Below are 17,387 nucleotides of genomic sequence, written 5' to 3'. Positions count from 1 at the left end.
CAAAACATATTTTATTCAATTAAGAACAATAAAATTTATTTCTTAATTCTTCTATTATAATACTCATCAAGCTTTATCTGTGTTTTTTAAATTTTATTTGCAACTTTAGCGATAAAGTTTAATTAAAGGTAAATTGGCTTTTAATACGCACTCTTCTATTTTGACTCAGGAATAAGCCCGAGCTTTGAGATCTTATAAAAATAGAACGTACAATAGGGCTATCGGGCAAAATCTGTAGACGTAAAACAAATTTATTAGAGAGCTGCTTTTATTAAAGTAGCAAAAAAGACTGAACGGTAGTTCTTTATGTAGTTGAAGGAGAAACAACTACACATTAATTAGAAAATCAAAAGTGTTCAGATTTTTTGTTAAGCATGGTGAAAACAGGCTATAACGTCCCACTTATTGTATTTTAATGCTTGAAAACAAGTTGCTTATAAAGATTCGTTAATTGATGTCATGGCTAGCTTTACAGAAACAAATCGCGGTTAAAACAGCTTATCCACATTGTAATTACATTTTGATTGTGTTCAGTGATTGAATGTTTGTTCGAAAACGCAAAGAACCGAATTTTTTGCACAACTAATTAATGAAGCTATTGTATTAAATAGCAACTAATATGCAAACGTATGTAAATTAAAATGTATATCACATTGGGGATCTTGGCTGCTCAACCTTTGTGTGTGATGTAAATACTGTATTAACTTCTCTAATCAAGAAAATGAGTTCACAGTATTTTAACCACCGATGGCTGCTTTCAAAAGAAAGAAATAGAGATAAGATAGTCTAACATACATGTATTTTGCTGAAAGGAGAACAATTTTAGAGATAATGGAACTAGGATTAATTCCGAGTTACCACCACCAAATATTTTGCTCGTTTGATCTTGCTGAAGCACCCGGTATCGCGTGTCCGATTATTTTTCAGATTTGTTTAGGAGACCGTAAAATATCGCAGAAATCGATTTTTCTAAAACAAGACCAGGGAACGTTTTATGCGCGAATTTGAATTCCTTGGGTGATTGTAAATAAGATTCCGGAGCGCTCCGGTTACCGGGATTACCGTCAGAGTCAGATGACCGTTTTTGTCCGAAGCTTTTGTTAAGTTTGTTTAACAATAATGTAATATTTTGTTGACTGTCGGGACGGCCTCCACTCTGACTTTAACGCCGGCCTTTGAAATTCTTGCCGCAGTCAGTGAGCTATCTCCAAGAGTACATTATAGAGCGTTTCCCACATTATGCGGCTTTTAGACATGTGGTTCAAGTGCAAGAGTAGAACCGTCTTAACCCAATAACTAATAACAACACAGTGTTAATAAACTTGGCACTCGTAAATTGTTGCTGTAATGGGCATCCATAACATTTTTAATCCATGGGGTTTAATTAACATTACTGGTTTATTTGTAAATGATTTTTTTATTTGTACTGGAGGTGCGTATTTATATTTGTTATTTAGTTCTTTTGATTGCGGTTGTTTGTATTATTAAAATGCCATAATAGATAAAGCTTGTCCGTTATTATTTAACCGCAACGTGAATTATTGGTAGAGGATCAAAATATTAGTCAAAACGCAAGTTGAAAACGAAAACCAACAACAAACTAATTCTGTTAATAGAATATTTAAAAAACCTAAATGAATATTTTTATTGACATATAACGCTTATTCACTGCAAATACAAATTTTTCTAGACTATACTTTCAACAACAGTACGTCAGTAATATTTTCAGTTTAGAAAACGATAGGCTTGAGCAATTAAACGAAAATATTGTTGAATATTAAAGGACAATGATATTCTTATTAAAAAAAAAACATTTTTTTAGTTTGACTGTCTAGTCTTTCACACATAGGCTGGCCCACAAAATTAAGTTTCAAGAAAATTGAAAGCCATCCTCATTAGACTTTAGATCTCAAGCAGACCAAAAAATAAAGGCTTCTTTTTTATATTTAAATCGGATTTTATTTATTAAGAACACACACCTAATTAGACATAAATTAAATGAGATTTAATTGGTAAACATTTTGCGTACACACAGAAATTTATCATTAATGTACAAGTATAGTCATGACTTATTTAGATTTGTTATTTAAACTCAAACACTTTATTATGTGCATTAAAATATTCAAGACTTTTAATGCTCTTTTAACACTAGGTGTCACACCGGATCAAATAATAGTAAATTTATTGTACGGTAAAAGATTCATGTCATTTGCTATTTATGCGGCTATTAATTATTCAAAGATTTGGCTTTCCACTAATCCGGTGAAACATTTGTTGAAATCTTTTGTAAAATAAGTGGACAATTTGAGCGCGCGGTTATAACCGTCCATTATGTTATTGGTAGAGACTGTTATGTTGCCTGCAACAGTTTTGAAATCTATAAAACGCATAACTAAGACCATAAAAATTTAATGAATCGTTCAATCTTGGCAATGTTATTGATCGGAAACTAAGTGGCTAATGTGGACGTGTGGTGGAGTCCAAACAACAAAATTAAATTCTTTAAAATTGGTCCCCGGAATCGATGAAATTGTGATGAATCTTCGCTAAAATTTGATCAGATTTATAAAGCATGAAAACATTGTAGTTCGTTTGGCGGTTGTCTACGCTCGACAGAGCCCAAAAATCGATTGTTGAGGAAAAGAAAAATTGAGAGTTGTGGGGTGTTATTTAAGAGACTCAACCGGTTTTTCATTGAACATAATTGATTTATCGCCGGTTTGAATGGGGGAAATTCAGGTGTGCTATAGGTTATGGAAAAATTTGAGAGTATAATGAAATTAAGTCGGCGCGGCGGTGGAATTAGGGCTTTAGGCAGACGGAAGAAATATTGGAAATGACAAATGTCAATTAATGTCACCTATTGGAAACACTGTGTCCAATCGTATACCGGGAAATCTATACCAACTGTTTGTGTTAAGTTTTGAGAGTAAATCGTGAAAATTCGTAGATGCTCGCCAATACCATCGTTTTGCCCGGAGTTTCCAAGTCAGTCTTTTAAAACCGACGCTGATTACAAGACGCCCCGGACCGGCGTCGCTCCTGAAACACGCTCCTAAACCAGTTTAGAGTTCCGGCATTTTTTCAACTTGAAGAAATTTCGAAAGCGCTTCGTTCCGGAAATGTGCCGCTAATTTCGAAAGTATGTCCTGCTGGGATTACGATGGTGTGAACAAAAAGTGATCCTGTGGTTCCGGGTCATGTTTTCTTACCATTAGCAAATGCTTCTCGATAATTAAGGTGGGTTTTGGCTTTCGTGTCATTTTCGGAAAAAAGCGTTCGTTCTTTCATTAAAAATTATAGACACTGAGCGTGTTTGCATTTATATTATACGAGAGAATGTGCATGAAATGTTCTTAATGCAGTTGCTATTCGACTTTATAAATAATGTATGTCGAGGTATTTTCAAGAAAACTCAATCCCGGAATTGTGGACGGTCATTAAGGCCGTAAGTAAATTATCACCGAAAATCCACCAATAGAATTATTCTAAGCCGACAACATAATGTGATTAAAATAATTACTTTTGAAATTGAAAATAGCGGTTTGAATGGCTTGCCGAAATTAATTATAAATATTAGATTTGTGCCTCTTTTGCAACAAAAATTATCAACTTAATTAATTTTTTCACACAAATCCCTCACGTTCCCAATTTTTTACACTATTCCCAATTACCGAATCGCGTTACTCTTTATTGATTCAACCATTGAAGAGTTTTAAAGGAAACGGCTGGAAAATCAACTTTTTATTAAATATTCCATTATTAAGAGGTCTCGCCCGTTTTATTGCAACGTCGGCCATACACAAGACCTGCAAGAGATTGATTCTCTCCGCGTAACTGATGGTTTACAGCATTTTTTATTCCTTACATTTACAATAGTTAGTTTTAGAAAGAAATGCTCTGCCTCTTGTACCTCATCGCCAATTTACACCGAACGTGTCAAATCTTAAATTCCTTGCACAGCGAGGCCCTCATACACTATTTAATGGAGCTGGCATCTTGGGACGAGTTACCATCGCGACACATGCAGATTTACATACCCCCAAATCCCCTAATCCTCCACTTTTACCCCTTTTATTCCCAAAAATCAAAATTGAATCATCACTGAAACCAGCTACTCCTTTTAAACGAATAAATTTTAATTAACGTTAAACTTGCCAAACATAAATGTATTTTATACATGTTGCAAGTATCCACAACTGAAAATTAACAAAGCAATTATTTATAATTAATACGACATCTCTACTTTCGCAAAATTTTGGTATATTCAGAACGAAAATAAATTTTTACACATTCAGCCTTCGTGAAAACACAGATCACACATTAGTGGACATTACCATAAAACAACATATTGATAAAAATTGACTTTTTTAAATGGCACTGTATTTGTTGTGTCGCTGTTGCAATATCGAAATCCATTAGGAATCAATTGATTGCGATATTCCCTTCGTCGTTCGGCTATAAACCAATTTACCTAGAGAAATGCCGATTGCTTGCTGAAGGTGTGAAGCGTGGATATTTTGTGACGAATTATAGTTATAAGGGTGATGTTGTGCAAATTACACAAGGGTCCTAACCAAAAATTAGATACAGTCAATTAATTAGCAAGCCAGTACAGAATAAAGTAGAGTTGCAATGTTAACAAAATGTAAGGGACGACGATAGTAAGGTTTTCGTCGAGTCTATTTAATTACTAAAAGGGTTTCGGAGTTACTGCCGGGAAATCGTGAAAAAGACTGAAATATTTTGCTTTGACTTAACTAAAAAACAATTGAATTAATTTCCTGCTTTTTTATACAGTGAGGTGATACATTCTAATGGAAGCTTTGTTACAAAAAAGTATCAAAATATTGTTGATCGATACATAATAATAATTAAACACGAAATATTTAATAGGATTACCTGTATGCCTATGCTGTTAATTAGCAGTCTATTAAATAATTCGTTTGAAACAGTGTAGATTAAATTGCAAGTTTGCATAAATCGACCTGGTACCTAAAACAGGCTCTTTTGCTTTCCTGACGTTAATTTTATAAAGATTTTGAGCATTATTACTTTCCTTTGATATCGTACTGTTCAATTGTTTAACTTTCCACACCGCTTCATTACTTTGCAAACCTTTTAATACGGAAATATAAGGAGATTTATTCAAAATTCCCAGGGGGACGTTCAATGGCTGACTATAATTACTTTAATATATTACAATAAAGAATTCATATTTCAGGAGAATTCATAGCTTGGGCCTGAAATGTTTTCAAATTATGTTAAAAGTGCCGTGGCATTATAATAAAAATAGTAAACCATAAACAATAAGTAATAATCAGTGAAAAGCTCGAGGTAGAATTATGCTTTACATTACTTTCCTCTTATCGCGACGTATCGTAAATTCTTTTAACAAAATAAGAACGACAACAAATCGCTCCTTTATCAGATTTTGATTAAATGTAGATGAAGTTCTTGTTTATGGTGGCGTGTTTGGTTTTAGTATTCAGCAAGAATCAATTCTTGTATAATTTTTTGTAGAAAGATTCAGGATAAAACACTATAGAATATACAAGCAAAGAGGATTTTACTGAAATTGAAGTAGGATAAAGCGGTAAGGTGGCAGTTCGTCCTTGTTGTTACAGATTACAGACGCACCTTAAAATCACAAACGAGTAAATCAATTTCGCAAAATACAAAACGATCGTTTAAATGCAAAATCGTTTGTTTTAATAGGTGCATAGAATTCCAATTTTGATAATAACACTTTATTATCGATTTGGGATTGAAACGGTTTAAAGTGCTTACGATAATAAAAGCGCCGTAAATTAATTTTTTAACCGTATTGTTCAAAACTTAATTTAACTTTTGTTGGCTTCCGTTATTAATTAAAACAAAATTATCCATTTTATGATACGATAATTATTTCCGTACATTCGTGATATTTAATTGCGCCATCATGCTATACCAACTTGAAAATAATTGTTTCGAGCCGAAATTGTGAAATATTCAGAATTTTTCATTTTCGCTAGACTTCCCCTCACAGAAGTTTTAGACAGTTGTTTAAAGTTATTTAAATTTAATTAATTGAAAGAAAGTAAAACTTGCTGTAACAAGTTTTAATGTAAATATTTAATCATGACTTGTTCGGACCACAACAATGACCTCTTCTTGTCATTTTCATTTACAATTCGTTTAAGTTTTAATTGGACAGATTTAAATTATCTCGACTGACAAGCAACTTTTACGTCCTAGAAATTTATGTTTATTACCGCCCTTGTCTTAGTAATTGTCTGACAGGAAAACAAGTCATTCAATCTAACAACTTCGATAACTCCGACAACTTTATCTTTATTACAGGTTTTTGACAAATCAAAAGAACTTCCTTTTTTCCATCCGACTGTCGACACAATCAAGTATTCAATCAATAATCCAATATATTTTGCACACCTGAGTATTTGATATTCCAAACTTTTAATAACAACTACAGCGAATAACAACGCCATTATATAAAGTTTTACAAGGTACACATGGGGGACCGTTACTTTGGCTATCATTAATTAATAATGCAACGATACTTTATTCATCTTTTTATCGTCGCGCAAACTTACAACAACTTATTATAAATTACGCCGACACTCTACACGAAAATATCATTTTCATTTATTACAATGAAAACGTGAAAACTGTGGCAATTGTACAATTGTAATAAAACTTGTGATTAATTGCAAGTAAATTCGGAAACTTTTTCATAATTTCAAAGTCGTATTTAAAAAACACCTTGTACCACCTCAACACAAATTCAACATGTAATATACGTACAAATAAATTTGAAACATCAGATATTTTCCATGTCATCAATCTTCAAAAGCTCTGTGTGATATAAATGCAAATTAGCCCTTAGATCGCACGGATATTATCGTTGTGTTATTTTTCTTGTAAATTATTACTAAAAATAACAATTAAAAATAACATTAAATAAACAAAACTCCGCAAAATAACCAACAGATAATATTCATAAATACCCACGAATGCGTGAAAAGTGGCACTTTACACAAGCTCTAAAACCAAAACAAAAAATTAAGTGCAGTGAGTGCCCGGGTAAGTTTCAAAAAAACAAAGTACTCATAAAACTAAAAACTGCCAAAGGTTCCTTTATGTCCGTCGCCGTCGGCAGTTTTAGTGTGTAATCATTTTTGATCAGCTTTATTCGAACAGTTTGCATAAAAGCGTGAGGCAATTCAAATGAAACAATAATTTTCTTCGACATAGATGCGTGATTAATCAAACAAAACTTTGGTTTTAGGACAATGGATTGCAGAGTCCTGCTTTTGTGGCTATCTACCAACTGGATACACGGTAAGAATGTGCAATTTGAATTTCACGCGTCTCTCAATTGTGTGAAACATTTTCGAAAATTCCGCCCTGATGGACACGAACCTGTAAACTAATCACTTGCAGGAAAGTTGCAAGCTGCAATACGCCACTCGATACAGTCGAGGATTGTAACTGTGCTGCACCGCTGCCAATGATATATGTATAGATACAATGGAACTTGCATTGCAAATATGATCCAAAAGTAGCGCACAAAAACATGTAAACATTAAATCCGTGTTGTTTTAAACTGGCTGATTTTTATTTGGCGAGAACCGGATCGAATCGTATTTTAATTGAGCGAAATCAATTCGAAATTCCCAAAACGTTCAACTTCCTGCACCCAATTACGATCATCAACGGATGGTCTCTGTTTGTTTTTTTCAATTGATTTTTCCAGCGTTGGCCAATTTTCTAATTTCAGCTAGATATGTATGTATCTAGTGATTAAAGCGGAGGGTGCAAACGGCATTCGGAATGAGCGGTTCGACACTTGCAACAAAGGGCAAGGAGAATAAACTAAATAGGATTATGGCTAGTAATTTTGGAATCCCATTTTCTAACTTAATTATTGCGCTCTAATCCAAAAAACCGCTTCGGGTTCAATGGCAAGCGTGGCACGTAAAGTCATTGGAGAAGTTAGGATCAATTTGAACCTAATGTTCAAAGGCGTCCTTGACAAGATCCGTATAGAAAATTGTTGTATTTTTGTATGCTTTATAAAAAGCTTCTTACAGCTGGAGATAGCTTTTGATATCGAAAAACGGATTCATCACTCAATATGAATTCGGGAAGTTGCAAGAAACCTTTCTATGAAAATGGGGATTTGGAAGGCTGTACCTTTTGGTACGTCCTAAATACCTCTTTGATGCTGAACGTTCGGATTATGCATGTAAAATGAATTTATCTGTGAAAATTGCAAGTTTAATCTAATAACAAATTTTAATCTATATTAACGATAACGCTATAATAACTGCACAATAATGAGCAAGTTGCAAAACAGAAAATGGATATTTAGCAGCCTTTGTGCGTAACGTTGTTTATTTCGGTTAGATTGCCTCGCCCAAACTTGCATGAAAAGTAATTTCGGCGAATGTGCCTTCGGTATTTATTGCCGGCAATTTGCTATTTATTACGTATTAACAATAAATTATTTATTAACGAGGAAAATAAAATTTTACGCACTACACTTACCGAAGTTATTACGTAATGAACATAAAGTTAAATCCAAATTTACGGCCGATTCGGAGGTCCGGCCAAATAATAAACAAGAAAAAACAAACGCCGCCCTTTAGCTCCGCTAAAATTCGCATTTTAACAACATCCCGTTCTGGTATTAATCGAATAATGGAGATAACCGACTGCATAGACCATTAGTCGATAACAAATCCAATAATCGTTAATTAATCCACAATCCGGCCATTGTGCATCGGTAACAATATAACTCTGCGATAATTGATTAAATAATTTTCGGCTGTCATAACGTTCGTTATTGACCGTTATATTTTTATCTTCCTAATGACAAATTCAGATTTATATGTAAATTGCAATAAATGCGCGATAATTTGAATCAATCCTGCAAACACTGGCGAAGTGACAAGCCGTCATTTCGCGGCCTGCGGTTCGATCCCCGGTGATCTCGCTTCACCCCATAATACACAATAAATTTCAGCTAATTCCAGCTGCAAGAAGCGCATCATGTTTATCACGTACCGAGCCCAAGAAATAATCACGCAGTCAGCGTGAATTTTTTCCTTTTCGTAACATTGAGAGCTTGTGATACGATCTGTCACGAGCTGATGAACGAGTTTAAATTTGCTTTCGATCGCATTACACCGTAGAAATTGTCAGAGTAATAGCGGATTCAGTGAAAAATCTATTTATACGTAATTAAGTCACGTAGTTTTGCTGCCTCTCCTTTAATAAAAGAGATTTGCATGGACAAAGTGTAAAAAGCTTTCTAAAAATAAAACATTCGCATGAATATTTACTTTTGGAAATATACACACGCTGTTAGTACGTTTCGTAAAATGTTGATCAATGTTTGTACAAGCACCTGAAAATTATTACGAAATTTCTTGTTACGTTTAATAAAATCCATATTACTCTTCCTTTCCCAAATCTTGATTTAATCCACGTTTAATTTCCTTCGGTATAGCAGGTGAAGGGTTAGTGCTTAACTAAGTTCATGTTTGTACAACTTGATGACACGAACTGGATTCCTCTTAACCTTAACTGTTTCTAAATAAATTACACTCAAGGTGCACTGTGAGCTCCCATAAATTTAAAATGATAAATAAAATTAAACATTTTCGAAAGTTATTTCCTAATTTGCTCTTCCAGAAAAGTTGGCAATTTATGACCATTTAACTGGCTGCTTTTTCAACCACGAACTTTGAATTTAATTTTCCCACATTACGTTTTTTAAAATATGAAACTGAATAATTGTTATAAAAGGTTGAAACTTCGGAAAACAGCATTTATTCGAGTACATTTAGGTATTGATTTGTGCTGTTACTGACGCGATATTTTTGTTTCTAGACGTTTTTCTTTTTTTAGTGAAACTCGGAACGCGCAATTAAAAATATGTTTTGGTTTTTGCAAGTAGGGAAATTGTCTGATTGGATTCGCAAGATTAATCAGTGTTGAAAAAAGGATGTAATGGGGTTGAAGAAATGATGTATGGTGAATGGGTTAGATGGATAAAAAGTGTATTGTTTGGGATAAATTGGTACATGTGCTGTGTAGATTGATGCGTTGTAATCTAGTGGTTTCATGTATGTGTTAGGATGGCCAATGTCGCTCTTTCGTATTATCCTATATTGAATGTTCTTGCTGGTTGAGCTTAAAGTGGTTTTTGTTCAAAAACGTACTTCTGCTGATGGACTAATGGATGTAAATTCAAATTTTATGCCCACTCATGAATATTTCTATTCAATATCACGGGTGGACGGTCCTCTTTTTATCGCCATATCTCATTTAGCCGGTGAATGAATTATATGACAATTCGCATAAGAGCTCTATGTACTCGCATAAAACCTTAATCAGTGCATTTGAATGAATTTAATTCATTTATCTGAAACGGTTTTATTCAAATGTCTTGGTCATTTGGATTTCAGTTTGGAAATGGAAAGAATTTCAAAGTGTCGATAAGAGGTTATGCAGGTAAGCGTCATTCGTAGTGTTATGGCCGGTCTATGCTAAACGTTTGAAGGCTTACCCGGAATCCCCATAACATTCTGAACGCGGGCTTATAAGCATCGCATCAGAAATCAACCCTAGAATAGTAAGCAGGACCTATGTATGCTAATTTACTTCGATTTTGCACTACCCCACTCAAGTCGCTACCTAAGTACTCCGTTTCATTTACATAAATTTGTAAACAAAACAACGTTTATTTGACTTTGATTGGCAAATTTAGCAGAATAAATAATAATCCTCATAAGCACACAGCTTTTACAAAGCTTACGCGCGCAGCTTCATCTCCAGGAAACTCGATACAAAACAACTTTTAAAATTATTGATTCTTAAAACTGCGGTGATTAATTCCTAAAAGGCTTATCTATACGCCAAATTGAACACCCGAACTTAATTACTTCCAAACTATGTACTTTTAAATTGAATAAATCTCACTAACAAGCTATTTTACAATTCACCAATTCGACAAACGACGGCAAAATTAACACGCAATTGACAGTTAATTGTCTCTTTAACACCAGCGTTTACAATAATATACCACGTTGTCGCCAGATTTGTCACAACATGAAGATAAAACCGTCTTAATGGCTGTCACACCTTAATGTTATTCATCTTTTCATTCATTATCAAATAAATGCGGCTTTGTCATACAAAACTCAATTCGCTGTCAAGAGTATACACACACAAAACATCCACCCTAATTAACAAACACAAATCCAAACACCTCCCAGTAATTCGGTGCAGTTATGTTACGGCATGTACTCTATATTAAAAAAATGTAATCAACACTAACTAATTCACACACACAAAAACATCATATTACCTACAACTCGTAAACAACCGCATGTGTTATTAATAGTGTTAAATTATAATAAACTACCCAATTACTTGCGCTTTTCAATGTACAATGTGTTTCGGGAGTAAATAGCAAAAACAATTGAGCGTAATGGTCTAGACCTGGAATACAACTTGGCGTGAATTAAAAGTGTCACTCAGAGACGAAATTGACGAAATTTATATTCATGAATTCCACGTCAAATGAATTATTGATTCTAAACACACGTGATACGTTCATTGCGGTCACCCCTGATTACAGCTCAGATACTCCTACTTAGAAAGTTACCATATCGATTGATTACACTTCATTAATGATCTTTAGATTTATGCTGTCAAAAACTGGCCGACTTCTCAGATTAATCTGTTTCCGATTAATAATCCGGAAGTTAAAACATCACCATGTGATTTATTATTTTTTACGGAAAAAGAAGTCGGTCACCAGTAATTGAAGGAACGCCGTTTGAAATGGCATTATGTAAGTTTGTTGGAGGTGGTGTTGAATTTATCACGAAATAACGATGTCAACAACAGTGGCGTCATGAAACAGGATCATCATTTAACCATTACAAGTTACTCAAAGCTTAGAACGAAGCTTTGTTTAGTCGAATTTTCATATAAATAATAAACCCTCGAATACATCGTAAAAGTAACATTTGTTAACAAATCCCTCTTGATTCATTCTTTTTCCATATTTTTTTTGAATTCCGCCAAAAATCCGGTCGGTAATAAATAGTGACATTACTACCTATTGTCAGGCTTAAAACTGAATTATTAATTAGTCGAAAAATTTCCTAGCTTTGGTAGTCAGACGCTTATTGCGTTAAATACTTTCAATCAGTAATCAGAAAAAGCATAATTGTAAGTTTGGATGCCTGTCAGAAACACATAAACGGTCAAGGAGCGAAATGTGTTAAATTAACCCCAGATTTTAATTAATCAAACTCGTAAAGATTAAAACTTGCGAACAAATTCATCAATTACATTTGCTCTCATTCACAATAATAAATCTTAATGTAGACTTTTTGTTCGCGATGGATTCGTTTGCTCCCTTTCATTAAAAATGATATTTGATGAATAATTATCGCCCAACGTAAGCGAAACATTTACATCATGACACAAAGCGAAAAATTAACTCTAATTTGCTTTTCGACGTTCTAATTATAATACTTTCGCGAATCTTTTACAATTTCCAAAGTCGTTTGAACACAAACTTTACGTTTTGCGTTTCTCCACGTATTTTACAATGTGTCCAATCTAATTAAGTACTAGCTCAACCAAGTTACCAACAACATCGAGTTATAAAACTTAACCTGAAGTTAACAAAAAACGCTTGACAAACAAACATTTCAACTTATCCTTAAGCCGATCCGATAAAGCAGTTCCTCGTTTTATATTGTTCTTCCACGTTTATTACTTTTTTGTTTTAGGCATTATCTCATAAATAATATATTGCGGCGTTTTACACATGCATAACATAAAACAAAATTTTACGACAGGGGCAAATAATTTTAACAAAGGCGACATTCATAAATGTCACCATTACAATGTATGAACTGGTTAAGCGGGGTAATTTCACTTCTAGCACATTAATACCAACTTTAATTTGTATCCCTCTGTCAATTACGATTTGAAGTAAAAAGGGTTAACAATTTTTCACAACTCTACAAACAATAGTTAAGGATTCTACAAATAGGGTTTGGAGAGTTTAGTTTATAAAGTTTTTAGATTGGCTTTGTTAAAAATTTACTAACAAGTGAACAAAACTGGAGCAATTGTTTAAATTAAATAAGCACCGTTTAGCACAGAGCTTTGCTTCTTGCGTGTCTTAACTGTGATGAAAATATATTTTTTTTTTGTATTGTCCGAGTAGCAAGTGATTTTAATAATGTATCGATTCTGTAGCTAATATTTTGCTCAGAGCTTAATAGAAGAGCTCTGAATTTGAAATTGAAGCTTTTCTCGACTATCCTAGGTAATGTAGTTTTAAAAAGTACAAACTTAACTTGCAGCTATTGAATACAGTTTACAGGATTACGAAAGATATAAAAGCTTTTAAATTTATTTTTCACGGCAGAAGAGAAAAAATTGTCAAAGTGGGTGCTGTAACACGTTTCAAGTAAATTATACTGCGAAAATGTATGCAAATAAAATTAATGTAAAGGGAATATAAATTTCAATTTGACCCAAAATGGTGGTTTCTCAAAAAATAAATAATTTATGAAAAATGCACCTTACGTAATTCCTTTTTTCTTAATAATTCGTCGCGGAGTATACGGGCTAGAAAAGTTTATTTATTTTGAATTTTACTTGCTTTATTGAGCAAATATCTCAATTCCGAAAATTGAAAAGATACTTTTGAATACAGACATACATTAAAAGGTTTAGCTTTAATTTCAAAAAAGAGAATATCCATGTATTATGGATACCGGATGAAAGAAACATTGTGTTGTATTCAATCAAAGAAATTTTGTCGTAAAAAACTGTTCCAGGATTTTCCGTCCGGCATGTCAAAAACAAAACATGTGTACGTTGTTTTAAAATCCTACCTTTTATACGGAAACAGATACGAATTAAATTATCTTTTGTTGAAGACGATTTTTTCGTCCCTCGTATAAAAACTCGCAATGACAGAAACATATATTCAAGTTAATCTAAGATCCATTTTCAAATGTCTTCTTACTGCTGAAATATGGCGTTTAAGTAAAGCGACATTTAAATATAATATTTTATAAAGCGGTGCGAAAAATAGAGGAGGAAAACCGCTGATATATGTTGTGCGGAACTGCTGGAAGTACACTCGGTAATCTCCAACTTTGCACTTTTATTATAACTAAAAATTCTTGTTGTTTCAATATCGCGCCCATCCCGAACACAACACCGACAAAGATAAAGCTTCTACTCTGTGCACCGAAACTGAAATACTGAAACAAGACTTATGCAAAACAATTAAGTAGATTAATAATTATGCAGATGACACAATAGAACTTTAATTTGCACAACAATAAAACACAAACTAAGCTATTTTAAAAAATAAGGGAGATAACAGAATTAAGAATAACCGGACTATTTAATAAATTACGGGAACTGCGAGACTTCAGTTACGCCTAGAGTGAAAAATTAACGTATCTATTAATTTTAAAACAAGTGCCTAGAGAATTTATTATGTCAGTCAGTACCTTCGCCGAGTACATTTTTAATGAATTGATCCTTTTCTAAAGTTCCAGTCACTACTAAAATATGTAGTGATGATGAGCATTAGGAATTCCAGGGTTTAATTTAGGAGCAATAAAGGATAAAGCTACTGTGCTAGCCCTACAAATTTATAAAAAAGGGAAAATCGAAGCGAGAAAAGTCGAGATTAAATCGTTGTGTTGTTATTATTATTAATATACATAGCTTAAAACAATTGTTTTGTTTTCGCTAATTACAACGCTGTCATAGTAATATTATTTACGGGGCTTAGAAAGTTCACAGTTTCAAACTAAGAAACTCACAGTGTTGAAAAGTCTTTATGCTAACAATTATTCTGGTATAGCAAAGTTTAGTTTAATTCCGACTCGATGATGAACAATGTCGATCCGAAACAGATCCGGTATTCGAAAGGAGTCGTTTACACAATTGATAAAACCATTACATAATGTGGAATTTCTAAAACTGAAAGCTTTTGTAATTATCCAACTGATAGCATTATTGCTAGATTTACTAGAGTGAAAATCAATTGAATTTAATCCAAACAGCAGTCCTAATTTGCAGAGAAATTAACTTGTGGCACTTGGGTGAACTGAGTTTTAATAAAACTGCAAAGTTTGTATATCATCTGATCACGGATGTATGTACTTATCACTGTCTGTGATTAAAAATTTTCAAAGTGTTTTGTTGCAATGAGTGATGGTGGAAAAGTGTTAGGCGCGATAACCCGACTATAGATGAACGAACATCAAAGAAAAACTCTAAAAACAGTTACGCTTCCGGATCAATAACTGGTTCACCTGGTTTTTGGCAAATTTTATTTTTTTCCTGCTAGTAACAAATAACGAAACATTACAAGTGCTCAGGGTTTCTCCCCTATCCCCCAACCATACATCTTACAGTAACACCTTCAAAAACGTGACACGCTTCTTCATAAAATTCACAAATGTAATTTCTACTACTGCAAATCCTAAAGGAAATACCACGTATTTTCACAAACAATTACACTCTTAAATAATACCCAAATGTGTAGAAACCGGTTAGCAACATGTTTATAAGCTCAATTTGCATGGAAATTCAGCATCGATTTTAATCGCATTTATTGATTCATTTTTGGTGCACCTTATTGTGTTGTAAACCTATCAAATTTCCTCCGTAGCAACAATACGACCTCACATTTAATATTAAAATATTAAAAATGTGATTTGAACGTAATTTCAAATTACTTCGAGGAGATATGAAAGTCGTCAGCATTTATTGCTGTTTCTTTTTGAGGTCGCGGTTTCTTTGTTTTTATGAAATCGATGAAAAGCCACAAATGTTAAACAGTTGTTTGTTGTTTAATTTGTTAACATTAATCGTTTAATCGTAGAATAAGGGGTTATTTGCATGTTCTAACCCGGCGCATCCACCATTTTTGCAACATGCGTAAACATGCATACGTTTTTTTTTTAACTAAAAGCAGGCTTCAATTTTAATAAAATGCAATTATTTAGTGACTATTGATTAAAAAATAATTCTTCAAGAGTAAAATTGTTAATTGCAATGATTACTACGTGAGAAACACAATTTACATTAATATTGGTAATAGGAATTTGGGGTTAACCACCTACAGTTCTGAATATAATTTTTATTGCTTGATGATGTATTACGTTTTTGAGAGATAAATATGTACGTAAATTTATGAGTTGGTGACACAAAGCGAACCTAATTATTTCTTAAATAATAGTTATAAAAAGTCTGTCAAAGTTTTTGTGAATTTATTTACGAGTACGTGTATGTTCGAAGCTTATGGTGTGTCGGCAATTTGACTGGCTGCGTTTTAATTTAGTGGATATTATTTTGAGAGAAACGATATATAAATGTAAAAATAATTGCTTCGCTGATGTAAACGACAGAGCTGCACGAATGTCATCGCGTAATCTTCCGGGCGCAGTTTTAGCATAACAACGAGATGGAATAGATGCCTTTGTTTTGGTGAAGTTTTGATAAGTGAGTTGGCGATTACTGTTGTAATAACATATTAACGTTGAAACAGTCGAAACGATGAAACCCTAAACGATTTCAAATGACTATATTTTACGTAAGAAAAGTTTCTGGCCCAAGATTACGGCAGTAAATTAAGCGAAGGGGTAGTCGTGCAGTCCCTCAGCGCTCAAACCAGGGCAAAATCTAATATTTTTACGTTAGTGCCCTTAAGCATTGAAGGGCATTGCTCGCTGTCAGGGTTTTTTATGATATTTTTCGGCTTTGCCGGTACACGTGACGAGTAAGGGAGTGTTTTCCGAGGCATGAAAAGAATTACGCTCGAAGTTATAAACAATTTTTTCCGTGTTTATTTGATGAACAGGATTAGGAATGTTGGCATTCGTTAGATAATCATATAAAGTCTGGCCGTAAACAAGACTGACACGTCTTTACACCACATTTGAATGTCTTTGGAAGTAGTGAATGGGGAAAAGGTCATCCTACATCACATAATTCAAAATCTCTCCAAAATCCAGGGATACATATCCGAGACAATGGAGAAAGACAAGATCGTACCGAGACCCTCATCAGGCTGTCAGCCAGATTATGCTGTGTGCTCGCTCTTCCCAATCTCGAACCGTGGGCGCTATCGAACAGTGTCGTTTTATCGCTGATTGCTGACAGACGACCTTTAGCACCGCCTTATTTATCTGCTAACAACACCTGATACGTACACGCTGCGGATTCTTCAATCATAATTCCAACTAATCGCATTACTTTCACCAAAACATATTCATTCATGGGGAAAATACTACTCAACGCTGCGCCAAGGAACACAC

The 17,387-nt window shown here is 33.7% G+C and overlaps 1 protein-coding gene across 1 annotated transcript in view; it reads left to right on the top strand.

Moving 5' to 3' along the window:
• The first annotated feature begins 2,997 nt into the window (after positions 1-2,997).
• The window catches only part of LOC662575 (hemicentin-1), a 95,919-nt gene continuing 81,529 nt past the window's right edge, over positions 2,998-17,387 (top strand). Inside the window, exons 1-2 of the mRNA XM_008195107.3 lie at positions 2,998-3,240; positions 7,289-7,341. Coding sequence (XP_008193329.1) covers positions 7,293-7,341 — 49 coding nt within the window. The 5' untranslated portion in view covers positions 2,998-3,240; positions 7,289-7,292. The remainder of the gene's footprint in view (positions 3,241-7,288; positions 7,342-17,387) is intronic.

Source organism: Tribolium castaneum, chromosome 10, assembly GCF_031307605.1.
Source record: "Tribolium castaneum strain GA2 chromosome 10, icTriCast1.1, whole genome shotgun sequence".
Lineage (NCBI taxonomy): Eukaryota > Metazoa > Arthropoda > Insecta > Coleoptera > Tenebrionidae > Tribolium > Tribolium castaneum.
The sequence above is the reverse complement of the archived record's forward strand: the minus strand, read 5'-3'. Positions and strand labels throughout refer to the sequence as shown.